This window comes from Bidens hawaiensis, unplaced genomic scaffold (assembly GCF_021521415.1).
Source record: "Bidens hawaiensis isolate Kalapana, Puna unplaced genomic scaffold, B.hawaiensis_p1.1 tig00006397_1, whole genome shotgun sequence".
Taxonomy (NCBI): domain Eukaryota; kingdom Viridiplantae; phylum Streptophyta; class Magnoliopsida; order Asterales; family Asteraceae; genus Bidens; species Bidens hawaiensis.
The window spans coordinates 1,001,938-1,015,383 of NW_027491434.1; the positions used below are offsets into that span (position 1 = coordinate 1,001,938).

Here is a 13,446-nt window from a genome sequence, read left to right on the forward strand (position 1 = left end):
TCACTGGCCTTCACCCACTTGGGAAAGGACATCCGCGTGGAACTCCTCGAAACACCATCAGTCCCGCACAAGGAAATTTGTGTCATCCAAACCGGTACAGAAACATGGATGACCCCAATAATAAAATACCTTGAAGCAGGAACGTTACCAGAGTCGAAGTCACAGGCAAGAAAACTACGCTGTAAAGCACTAAATTATCAGCTGGTCAATGACACCCTTTACAGACGTAACTTTCTTGGCCCATTGTTAAGATGCGTGGACAACCAAGATGCTGACTACCTCCTAAGGGAGGTTCACGAAGGCATCTGTGGAGTACACGCAGGCCCCCGCGCTGTGGTAGCCAAGCTAAACAACGCGGGATACTTCTGGCCGGGGATGCATATGGACGCGTTGGCATACATCAGAAAATGCAGATCTTGCCAGCTTTACGCACCCAACACGCATCGCCCGAAAAATGAACTTGTTCCTGTCACTTCCTCGTGGCCATTTCAGAAGTGGGCCATCGACGTGACAGGCCCATTTCCAACAGCAGCTGGGAATGTTCAGTTCCTAGTGGTAGCCATTGACTACTTCACCAAATGGATAGAAGCGAAACCTTTAGCCCAAACAACCGCAAAGCATATCAAAAAATTTATTTGGGAATTTATTATTTGTCGTTTTGGACTTCCACAGAATTTGGTAAGCGACAATGGCACCAACTTTGCTGACAAGAAGCTACAGCAGTGGCTGAAAGAACTTCAAATCACCCACACCTTTACCTCAGTGGCACACCCGCAAGGTAACGGTGAGGTGGAAAGAGCAAATAAGAGCATCGTCGAAGGCATAAAGGAAAGACTCTTGGAACATAGATCCGGTTGGGTGGACGAGCTTCCACACGTCCTTTGGGCAAACAGAACGCTGAAGAAGACCAGTACGGGAGAAACCCCGTTCAGTCTCACTTATGGCACTGAAGCCATGATCCCAGTCGAAATCGGTTTACCCTCACCAAGGGTCTTAATCCAACCAGAAGACAATGATGCGGAAAGACGGTTAGACCTTATGCTAACCGAAGAGCGCAGAGACTTAGCCGCCGTGCGTGAAGAAAACTACAAACGACAAATGCAAAAATACTACAACACGCGGGTAAAACTCTGCAACTTCAACGAAGGAGACTACATACTGCGTAACAACGAGGCTTCGAACCAACAACGCCCAGGAAAGTTGGCCCCGATTTGGGAAGGGCCATACATTATCAAAGAAGTTCTGGGAAAGGGCGCGTACCGGCTCGAAAGGCTCGATGGCACTCCCATCCCTAGAACATGGAATGGAGCTCAATTACGCAAATGTTATATGTAGATCAATTCCAACTTGTAAAGAAAAGGCCTAGAGCCACTTCTAATGGAAATGATTCTCCTTTCATGATGTATTGATAGCTTGTAACCTATGAACTTCCCTTACGGGAACAAATAGTTGCGTGTGGAAGGCGGCAATACCCACATAAACACAACGCCAAAATGTTAAAAAAGTTTCTAAGGAAAACCTACACGCAGGTCAGATGTAGGTAAAGTTTAGCCATCCTTGTAAGTGCAAGTGACGGTCTTACCCGCACAATCACGAACAAGGAAGCCAAACTTAACTTACCGTCTACCACGTTAAAAGGTTAACTTATGAACACTTAAAAAAAGGACAAGAAAAACCTACACGCAGGTCAGATATAGGTCTAAAGTTAAAGCCATCCTAGTAAGTGCAAGTGACGGTTACACCCGCACAATCACGAAAGAGGGAGCGAAAACTTTAGTCCATTATCAACCACGTTCAAAGGTTTAACTTAATGCCTTAGAAATTTTGAAAAACCTACACGCAGGTCAGATAAAGGGTAAAGATTAGCCATCCTACCAAGTGCAAGTGACGGTTTTACCCGCACAATCACGAAGGAGGAGGCGAAACTTTAACCCATCATCAACCACGTTCAAAGGTTCTTATTCTAAGCACTTGGGAAATTGCTAATTTAAACTAAGTATGCAAGTCATAAGTTTATAAAGCAAAGAACCCAAGGAAATAACAATCTTATACGCAAAGAGATTAATATTTCACAATCAATTACAAGAAGGGCTGGGTAACTACCCGCCTAAAAGAAATCTATACAAGGCTAAGTCTATCCTAGCAGTGTGAAGGGATCAGGCTTCAGGGCCACCTCCGCTTGGACCAGCACCGTCAGAACGCGGCTGCCCAAGGAAAGCCTTAAGGACGCTTAGCCCATCATCAGCAGCAGCAGCTTCATTCACCTTCTCCACCACTGGATGCGGGAAGGCAGCATACTGACTCACAGCTTGGTCATAAGCAGCTTCAGTATTAACATTGAATAAAGGGAAGTTGGAGGGCGGAAAGCCTCTCTCAGCAAACCCTAGACCAAGCAGGAAGCCAGTCTTCTGCCCATCCTCATGAGAAGCGTTGAGGGCTGCGCTCATTGCATCGTCGTAAGAGGTCTCTGAAAGGACCCGACGCACAACCTACAAAAGAAAATTACAAGTTAGAACATTTTCTAATTACGAGCAGAAAGCGTAAAGAAAAAGATAAAGATACCTCAGGCAACGCTTCTTGAAGCAGCCATTGGAGGGTAGCTTGACTTTCTTTGTAAGCACGTTCAGCTCCGCTTTTATCAAGGTTGGCAAGTTGAACTTCCTTGGCGGCAGCTTCTTCGACGCTTTTGAGTTTCCTTTCAGTACGGTCAAGCATCCCCCTCTGGTCAAGGATCTCCTGCAGCTTCTTGGCATCTTCCATTGCCAAGGCGTCATGAGCATGCTGAAGAGCCTTTAATTTGCATTTAAGCTGCTCATTTTCTTCGCGTAGTGGCTCAGCAACAGCTTCAGCCTTGGCAGCCCTCTCAGTTGAGTTTCGCGCAGTCTCCTTGGCCAGCCGAAGCTGTTCATTCACAGCTTGGGCAGCCTTGGAGCGGGCCTCGAGTCGCGCCTGGACTTCAACCTCGAGGGCCTTGAAGGCCTTCTCCTTCTCGGCTGCGGCAGCGGCCAACTGCCGGTTCTCCTCCCGAAGAGCCCGCGCTTCAGATACATCTTTGGCGCGAGCCGCTTTTAACTTGTCGTTTTCACGACAAAGCAGCTCGACGCGGGGCTGCGTTCGGGCCTGGAGAACCCGAAGCTCATTGGTTAGCCTACCCTCTTGGTAGCTAGCCATGGCTTCCCCCAACGCACCATGAGGAGCAGCGTGGCGAGCCCAGTCCACACACTCCACAGGGGTGCGAAGGGTTGTTCCTCGGCGTATGTTCCATCTTGGAACATACACTTCATTGGAATCCGACACTGCAAAAGAAACAAAGGCAGTTAGGAAAAGATGACAAAAATATACAAAGCAAGAAGAACCCTACGTACCTGTAGGGTCAATAACAGGCCGATAGCCGCCAAACCCATCACCTGAACCTAAAGGAAATCCATCCAACAGGTCAGGCAGACGGGAAGGTGGCGTAGATCGGCGGGAAGCCCAGCGCGTACCTGATGGTCCGGCCGTCGGTGCCGGTGGCGCAGGTATAGTGGCAGCCGCCGTGGCAGCCATGGTTGGCGCCGTCTCCTCAGCAACAGTAACCGCCGGCTCCGTGAAAGATGCTGTAAAAATTGCACTCACGGCCGGCGGAGACACCTTCTCAGCTGGAACAGCCTCAGGAAGGCTGGAACCAGCGGAAGCAAGCGTAGACGCCTGGGTCGACGCCTCGGGAAGGCTGACCGAGCCTACCGTCATTGGCGGGGGAATACTTACTCCAACTCCACCCTGGAATGCGTCAACATCCACACCTGCACAAGCAAAAGTGTTAGAAAATTTATTTGAAACAACAAAGCTAGACAAGAATTATGGGGGTACTTACGGGGTTTCTTGAGCTTGAACGCACGGACGAGCGGGGGCGAACCCGATGGAGCCGGCCTCTTGACACCGGTAACCGTCGTCGTCGCTGCCTCCCCGGAGGTAACACCTGCAGCCTCCGGAGCGGTGGTCTCCTCACCACCGGGCTTCCCCGCCACTTCTGCATTATCTGACTCCGAGTCAGATAGGACTACAGGGTCGGCCGTAGAGGCCACCTCCTTGCCTTTCCCGACGACAGCCTTTTTCTTCCGCACCAGTGGAGGACCTTCTGCGGATTCCTCAGAAGAAGAAATGTCATGAACTCCAGCAGCAGGCACAGCATTGAGAGGTTCAGGGTAGAAGATAGGCTTACCTGGCCGTCGGTGGCTCAGGATCTCTTGGCCTGGCGGGTAAACCTCCACGAACCGACCCGCAGTCTGCTCTAGGATGGGCAACTCGTTCTCGTCCAGAGCACGAGTACCCATCCGCGCAGGACCATCTTCCTCCCGCGGATTCAGGAGCGACTGAAGATCGTTACCCTCTGAAATCAACAAGAAAGTTAGAAAAAATCGTAATCAGCAAAAAAGAAACAAGACATACCATAAGGGGTAGAGTTCGAACCATATTCAAGGACGATCGGAACCTTATCAGCATTCGCCGCCTTCCACACCCGGCTCATCCCCAGCATCACCATCGCCGACTCCGGAAAACGGAAAACCGGGGACTGGACCCGGGATATCTTCGAAAACCATTCCGCCTCCTCGTAGTTGAGGGCGGGAAGGTTCGGAAGCGCCTGGCCATTCTTAAACTTCATGGCGATGGGGACGGCGCGAGCGGATATGAAGAAGAACTCTCTTCTCCATGAGCGAAGACTCCGCTCGGTGGTACAAATCTTTAAACCCTTGATACGGGTTGTAAGAGTGTACCACCCCTGGATGCACCTCCAAGTGTAGAAGGTCATCAGACGGTCAACAAAGGGCTCAAGGCCCAATATCCGGCACACCCACTCAAAGTGCCGGACCTTGGCAATGGCCATGGGGTGCACCTCTGTCAGGTGCACACCGTGCCTCTCCAGGACACGGTACACAAACTTTGTCAACGGAAACCTAAGGTTTCCGTAGACAAAGAATGCAGCATAAACCCCGATCTTGCCACTAGGGGCATCGTACACAGTATGGTGGGGTTCAGGAAACTCAGGCTCGAGAGACTCGAGCATGAACTTCCTGACGATATACTGGTACAGATCGACAGGAAGAGAACACTGGCACTCGCCAGCAGTCTTCTGATCATCAGTATCATGAGAAGACATGGTGGAAAGAAGAAAGTGATTTCGGGAAAATGCTTGCCTGAAAAGGGGAGTATTTGCCGGAAATCACTAAGAAGAAGAAGAAAGGTGAAAGTGTGAATTACAAATAACTCTCTCCCCCTTTATATAGTAATCGCAATTAATGCGGTGAATTTAATGCGGAGGAGAGAGAAATCAAAGGTGCAATGAAACTATGACACGTGGCAAAAAGCAGGCTGGCAACAGCTGTTGAAAGGACGTGTGCCAGTAATTTCGCGGCCACGCGCCCGAAAAATCACGCCCACGCGCCTGAAAAAGCGACTGGAATGACCATGTTCTGTCACGTCACCATAACTTCCTGCACGTCCTGACACAGTCAGAAGAAACTGTCGCACGACGTTTCAGAGGTTTGGACTGTTCTTATCTTTTCACCAACTCTTCGAATTTCAAAATTCAAAATTCGAAAATATTAAAAAGTAAGCGGGAAAATACCCCTTACCCCTTGGCAAACAAGTAACCGTAAGACGGCTGCGGGTACAGTGTTAAGGCAAAACCCTTCACATACCTAGCACCCGCAGGGAATTGAAGCCAAGAAAACCTTGGTAAACAAGTAACCGTAAGACGGCTGCGGGTACAGTGTTAAGGCAGAACCCTTCACATACCTAGCACCCGCAGGGAATTGAAGCCAAGTACCTCGGCAACCAAGTAACTATAAGACGGGTGCGGGTACAGTGTAAAGGCAAAACCCTTCACATACCAAGCACCCGCAGGGAATTGACGCCAGGAATACCTTGGAAGTAAAGTAACCGTAAGACGAGCGCAGGTACAGTGTTAAGGCAAAACCCTTCACATACCTAGCGCTCCGCTGGGAATTGAAACCAAGAAGGATCTTCTGGGCAATGCTTGCGGAAACGGAAATAACATCCCCGCATAGCGGGAACGTCGAGAACTACGTTGTTTGAAGCTCCAAGATGGAATTGGTGGTCTTAACATAATTGATCACTATGTTCAAAACTACCAAAACCTCATGGAAAATACATACAACTGGGACTCAATGCTCCTGACTTGCGAGGAGGTTACAGACCTACCCGCATCATACCCAGAGACCAAGCAGGAAACTCGGGCATTTCTGCAAGTGACAAGGACTTCCCATGGAAAACCTTACAAAACCCTTTTCAAAACCCTTTGCTTAAGTCCAAAAGTTCACCTCACTTTATTAAACACGCATGAGAAGAACATTGGACTGGGGGGACTTGAAGAGGTAGGTCCCAGCAGAGACCAGTTGGTCCCGCAAGACTCACCTTGAACATGGACGTCTGCGCAAAGGCCATCTGCTCCCGCAGGACCCACCATGCTCATAGAATCTTACGCGCAGTACGCAAGCTGTACACGCAGGGAAAGCCTCCCAATGGTGAAGTACCCCGCCTGTTCCCGCAGCTGCGGATACAAGCCATCAGGGAAGGCTACCCGCAGACAGCAGGGCTACACGCACAAGACACTAGCTACTTCAGCAGTCACGTGAAGGCATGAGCAAGGCGGGAACAATCCCGCCCAAATGAGCCAGTCTGATTCTGAAAGATCTTCTGTACCATACCTGCCAAGGTATGGATAGGACAGACGATCTGACCAGAACAGCCCATGAGCCAATCACAGGGTGACAGCTCACCGACAACAGTGCGAGGAGGGGCACCCTCTAGTACTGTTTGTCACTATTAGCCGCTGCCTACTCACCAACCCTCATTGTGGAGCAGGCGCAGCCTACAGTTGGTGGAATAGTATTACTGTTGGCCGTAACCTATTCACCAACCAGCATGGCCTGCGTACAATCCACAGTCAGTGGGACGTGCATAGTCTACAGTTGGTGGAATAGTGCAGCCGACTTTATTACTATTGGCTGTAACCTACCCACCAACCAGTATGGCCTGTGCGTAATCCACTGTTGGTTGAACAGGAATACTATTCAGCCGGCGGTACCTTCTAGAAAACCTACCTTCGGCTATAAATACTCCAATATCTTGGAATGGTAAGATCAATCTACTATCTCGTATAACTTACTTGATAATTGCTCTAATAGTATTCATATACTTTTATATTCAAAGAGCAATATAGACTGATTCTCACGCCGGAGGGTGGTCACAAGGAGGAACCCCCCCCTTCTCAGTGACGAGCTTACGGTATCTGTTTTGCAGGTTCCCTAAAGTACAACTTACTCTGCTGGACCTAACCTTCGTGGGAAACATTACCTAGCCCCCAGATTATCCATAATCTGCCCGGGGTCACTTAGTGTTTCTTCAGGGTCCTAAATGTAATACTACTAATTTACAAGAGTGAGATTCATAATATTATTAGCTAGCATGACAATGAAGAACAACTCCAACCTCCGCGTTTACACGCTTCTTTACACTTCAACCTCATACGCATATATACAGACACCTTCACACTCTTCTTTACATCTTATTATTATTATTATTATCATCTCAAAACTTAACACCTTCACAACCAAATATGGATATGGAAATCACTTCAACTCCATTCATGAACCAAGAAGAATATTACTCTTATTTCTATAGTTTCCTTCAAGATCTTGAAGCCAATAGTCAAGATTCTATCAATTCCATCAACAAGAGACAAAAGATTCAAGAATTCAACACGATAGAAGTACCCGCTTCGAGTTTTGAAATACCCAATTCGGAATTTGAAAATACAGCTTTTGAAATGAAGGATTGGGATCAAGGGAGGGTGAGAAAATCAAGAATTCCGTCTCCGGTGGATGGTTATGGTGGTGGAGTGGCGGTGGAGGAGGACGGTGGAGGACAACGGAGGCGGTTGTGGGTGAAAGAGAGGTCGAAAGGGTGGTGGGAGTATTATGATAGTGATGAGTGCTCTAGCGACGAGTTTCAAAAGGCGTTTAGGATGAGTAAATTGACGTTTAATATGATTTGTGACGAGTTGGATAAAAGCGTCACGAAAAAGGATACCATGCTTCGTATGGCGATCCCTGTTCGTCAGCGGGTCGCTGTTTGTATTTATCGTTTGGCCACAGGGGACCCGCTGAGAAAGGTGTCAACTTTATTTGGTTTGGGAATATCCACGTGTCATAAACTAGTCCTTGAAGTTTGTGCCGCGATCCAGATCGTTTTAATGCCTAAATTCCTCCAGTGGCCCGATGAAGACCGGTTAAAGGAAATAAAAACCGAATTCGGATCCATCTCGGGTATCCCGTATGTCAATGGGTCAATCTATACAACCCACGTATCGATAATCGCTCCGAAAACTAACCCAGAGGCCTACTATAACATAAGACACACTAACAGAAACCAAAAACCGTCATACTCAACCACAATTCAGGGTCTGGTTGACCCGAGAGGCATCTTTACAGATATCTGCATCGGGTATCCAGGGTCAATGACAGACGAACAAATATTGGAGAAATCAGCATTGCCTCGAAGATCGAAGATGGGTTCGTTGCGATTAGTTGGTAATTCGCGTTACGCGTTAAAAGATTGGATGTTGGTACCCTACACACATAAGAATCTATCATGGAGTCAACACTCATTGAACCAAAAACTTGATGAAGTACAAAAGATTAGTAAAGATGCATTCATGAGGTTAAAAGGAAGATGGGGATGTTTGCAAAAGAGAATAGAGGTGAAACTACAAGAGTTGCCTATGTTATTAGGGGCATGTTGTGTGTTACATAACATATGTGAGATGTATGGTGAGGAAATGGATGTGGATTTGGTGTTTGATTTGTATGATGATGACATGGAAGTGGAGACTAGGGGTATATCAGTAAATTCACTTCAAGTTAGAGATAATATTGCACATAATTTGTTGCATCATATATAGTCATGGCTTGAATTTGTAAAAGTTTTGTTGTTATTTAAGGATTTTTTATCTGGTTATATTCCATATTATTATATTAATAAATTTTATTGTTTTAAAAGTTGAAAAATATAAGAATTGGTCAACTACTGCTAATACAAATAAATTAAAAACAGCAATAAGCATCTTCATGGCTATTGGCGCGAAATTATTGAGAAGCACATGACATGAGAAGACAGGACAAGTTGAGTTTGAAATCCTTAAAATGAGACTTTTTAAGGTTTATCAGAAGCTTGATGTACATGCATGTTATTCAAGAATTCATCATTACCGAATACAATATTATTTTCAATTGTTTTTTATCTATTAACGAATAAAGTCCCGGCTATTCAAGGTAATCTAATGGTAAAAGTGACCCATACGCCCGTGATCACAGGTAGCTCCAGGTAGCCCAAGTCCACAATCTCATGTTTCGAGAAAAACTGATCGCTCAAAGGCCCACTTTAATAAAACCCGGTTGGCTCATATTCGAATTTAAGACCTTGAAGTCTATTTTCAAATCTTCATTTTCTCTTCAATACAGTTGAGTTATGATTCATTGACAATATTACTTTTTATTTAATAAGTAAATCAAGTTACTTGCAGAAAAATATAAAAGATATATTTTCTTTTTAACCTCAATATTTCTTAAACATAAGAGACATATGGTATTTAGGTTAATTTATTCATATAATGTAATATTTTATATAATATATATAAGTAATATAAAATAAACTGTTGCTTATTACAAATTTTTAATCTTTGTGATACTAGATGCCTTTAACACAAATAAAATACGTGTATCTATATAAATGCACACCTTTTACACATTACTTATATATGTGCATTGCTTATGTAGACGAGTCTAAATTTGTATAGATTTGAATCTACGTATGTTGTAACAGGGGAAGGGGGCAAATTTATTCTAACAGGAGCAAAAGTAACAATATAGAACAACAAACAATTTTTTTTCTTCGAGATAACTGCATTCTAATTGAGGAGGAAAAATGAAGAAAGTAAACTTGGACAGGAAATCCTCATGTACGACTAGTCCAATACATGATATACACACCTATAAGTTTAGCCCCTAACAAAAGAATGTTGTCAATAACGCCCATTGATAATCTTAACATGTGTTTTAATCCAACCCATTTATACACACCTATAACTTGTTGAGACTAATAACTCAGTTGTCAACAACAACATGAGTTGAAATTCAAAAACGAGAACAATCCCATGAATATGATTTCTGTACCTTTTAACCTGGGTTCATCATTGAACACCCAATTCCGAAAAATGCCTTCTTTTACACAATCAAAGTAAAAATATGGATATCTACAAAGTTTTTAAAAAAACATGAAGAAAAAATTAGAAATAATAAGAATACTCGGCTCCAACCTCAACATTCCAATAACACCCTTCCGATTAGAGCCACAACTCATCTCATCAAAGGCGCAAACAAGAAGAGTCACTCGCAAGTTTTTTGATGTAAAAAAAAACATGAGTTTGTTCGAGCTTAAGCCTAAACTATAGCTCGCTTAGTTATTGAGCGTGAGCTCGGGTCTTATATAAGAAAGTTGTATGGGCTCGTCGAACCTTGTATATTTTTAAGTTTTACATCTTTTATTCCATTTATTAATTTCAAGCCGCACTGTCGAGCTCGAGCCTTATATGAAAAGCTCGTATAGGCTCATCGAGCCTTGTTTATTTTTAAATTTTACATCTTTTGAGCTTGTTATGTATAATTAATTATAGACTGTACAACTGAGCCCGAGCCAAGATTTGGCTCGTTTACGATACTAGATGAGCTCGAGCCGAGCTTAGGCTTGTTTAAGGGTTTTCTCAAAATAATTAAACACACATATAAATAATATAAATAAATTAATTAATAATAAACGAGCCTTGCCCGAGCTTGAAAAACACAACTCACAAGCTGAATTTGAGCTTCAAAAAAGGAGCTTGAGCTCTCGTAACTTAAAACGAGCTGAGCTCGAGCACGGGTTGACTCGTTTACACAACACATGGGCAAAAATAGTAAATTCAATGCATCTCCAATCAGGCAATCGTAACACTATTGTTAGGGGCTGTTTTGGATTTTGTTTATTTTCATCAACTTATAACTTATTAACTTTTTAAAAAGTAATAAAGTGTTTGGGATTGCTTATATTGTGAGAGGAAAAGTTTCATAAGTTACAATATTGTAACTTATTAACTTAATAAAAAGTTATAAGCAGATAAAATAAGGAATCCCAAACAACCCCTTATTGTATTGTTTTTCAAACTTAAAGTTCTTCATACAATAACTATAAATTATTATTATAAATAACGAAATTATGATTTTTTTAATGACCAACAACAAAGAATTACCTAGGTATTCTGAACAGGGTGACCAAACGAAAATCTAATTATCTCTGGTTTCGAGTAAAACCCACTGGTGGTAAAGCCGGACACCCTAAGAATCGAATCAAAAATCACACAGACCCCGGTTTTCCTTCAATGAACGCCACCTATTCCCTCTCCAAAATACTATAAGTGGGATCGAAACCCGAGTCTCTGTTAATAAACCCAAACTTCTAATTATTATTATTTTTGTTGTTGTTATTGTTATTATTATTATTATAATTAGAATCGTTCGTCGTCCCCAAATTGTAAGAAGAAAAGAAAACCTAATATTAAACCATTCGATGGATCGATCGATCGATCAATCAATCAATCGTATAAACCACGAACAAATTAGCTTCTTCAACTGAAGGTATATCAATCAATCTCATTGATGAATTCGCTTCATATTTCGCTTTAATTTAGCTTTAATCCTTCGATTTCAATTCCTAGGGTTTCAACTAGCACATGAATTACGCATATTCAGCTGTTTCATCATTTCGATACGTTTAATTTGCACTAGTTACCGGATTTTAATGATAATATACTGCTCGATGTTTGTTTGTATTAATAGATCATAGATTTATGGATTGTTATTGTCTGTTTAGTTGAGATCATTTGCTAGAGGATTGATTGAGTTGACATTAGCTGTGTGTTTTTGATTAAGCTAATTCTGTGTTTAGGTTTTCTGATGCGGAAACACTTATATTAACGGAAGTCGGATGCGAGTGAGGATTATTGATTAAGATGATTTCTAGGGCTTCAATTAGCACGGATTAGGCGTATTCAGCTGTTTCATCATTTTGATATGCTTAATTTGCACTAGTTACCGGATTTTTAAGGATAATATACTGCTAGATGTTTGTTTGTATTAATAGATCATAGATTTATGGATTGTTATTATCTTTTTAATTGAGATCATATGCTAGAGGATTGATTTAGTTAAGATTCAGTGGTTAGATTTTGTTGTTTTATGACCTTATAAGTTTGTGAAATGTTAGAAGATGTGATAAGGAAACAGTTATATTAGCGTAAGTTGACTTTGTTTCTGATTTCTAAGTGTTTTAGTTTCGATATGAAGCACGGTGATAGATTATGTGTGTGTGTGTTTTGGGAAATTTTTTAAGTGGGTAGTAGATAGGGTGAAGTTGGGGTACTAGATATGGTAACTTGTTACTTTTCGTTCTGTTTCTCCTTTTAGTGATCCTCTGGTTAAGATTATACGAAGTTTGTGTGCCTATAAGTTTGTTCAATGTTTGATGTGGTATGGACACATTAATATTAACCATGCTAATGACTCTTTTTGATCGTGTTTTAGTTTCGTTATGATGCGTGTGTTTTTTATTTTTTGGAAATTTCTAAGTGGGAAGTAGATAGGGCATAGTTGGTGTACTAGATATGGTAACTTGTTACTTTTTGTTTCGTCTCTCCTTTTAGTTATCCTCTGGTAAAGAATTTAGTCATGTTTCCTTCAGACACAACACAACATATTAGAGGATTGATTTAGTTAACATTAGCTGTACTTTTGATCAGGATCCAGTCAAAGATTTTGTATTTAATGCTTGGGTTTTATACTTTTATAATCTGTTCTGTGTGTCTATACGTTCATTCAATGTTATATGTGATATGGAAACATTGGCGGAAGTCGGAAGCTAACGAGGATTATTATAGAACCTGCTGTCGACTTTGTCTCTGTTTTGGAAGTGTTTTAGTTTCAATATGATGCGTTGTGATATATTACGTGGTTTTTATGGAAATATGCAAGTGGGAAGTAGATAGGGCAAAGTTGGTGTACTAGATATGGTAATTTTGTTACTTTTCCTTCTGTTACTCCTTTTACTGATGTTCCCTTCAGACTCAACAAAGAATCTTTTAAATTGACAATGATGGCCTTCTATATGTGTACTTATTAGTAGTGCGTTTAAGCGTGTGCTATTGGTCTGATGCATATGCCTTTTCTTTTTTTAGGTTTTTATTGTGGCTGTCACAAAATTTAAGCTTTGGTTTCATGTGCTGTGGCACTTCAGTACTGTCATGCACAACTGTGTTAACAAGGTTTGTTGCACAGATAAAGAATATAAATTGGTGCA

The 13,446-nt window shown here is 42.7% G+C and overlaps 1 protein-coding gene across 1 annotated transcript; it reads left to right on the forward strand.

Moving 5' to 3' along the window:
• The first annotated feature begins 7,624 nt into the window (after positions 1-7,624).
• On the forward strand, positions 7,625-8,962 carry LOC143632554 (protein ANTAGONIST OF LIKE HETEROCHROMATIN PROTEIN 1-like). The gene has a single exon (XM_077101042.1). The coding sequence runs from the start codon at positions 7,625-7,627 to the stop codon at positions 8,960-8,962; it is 1,338 nt and encodes a 445-aa protein (XP_076957157.1).
• Positions 8,963-13,446: the final 4,484 nt, after the last annotated feature.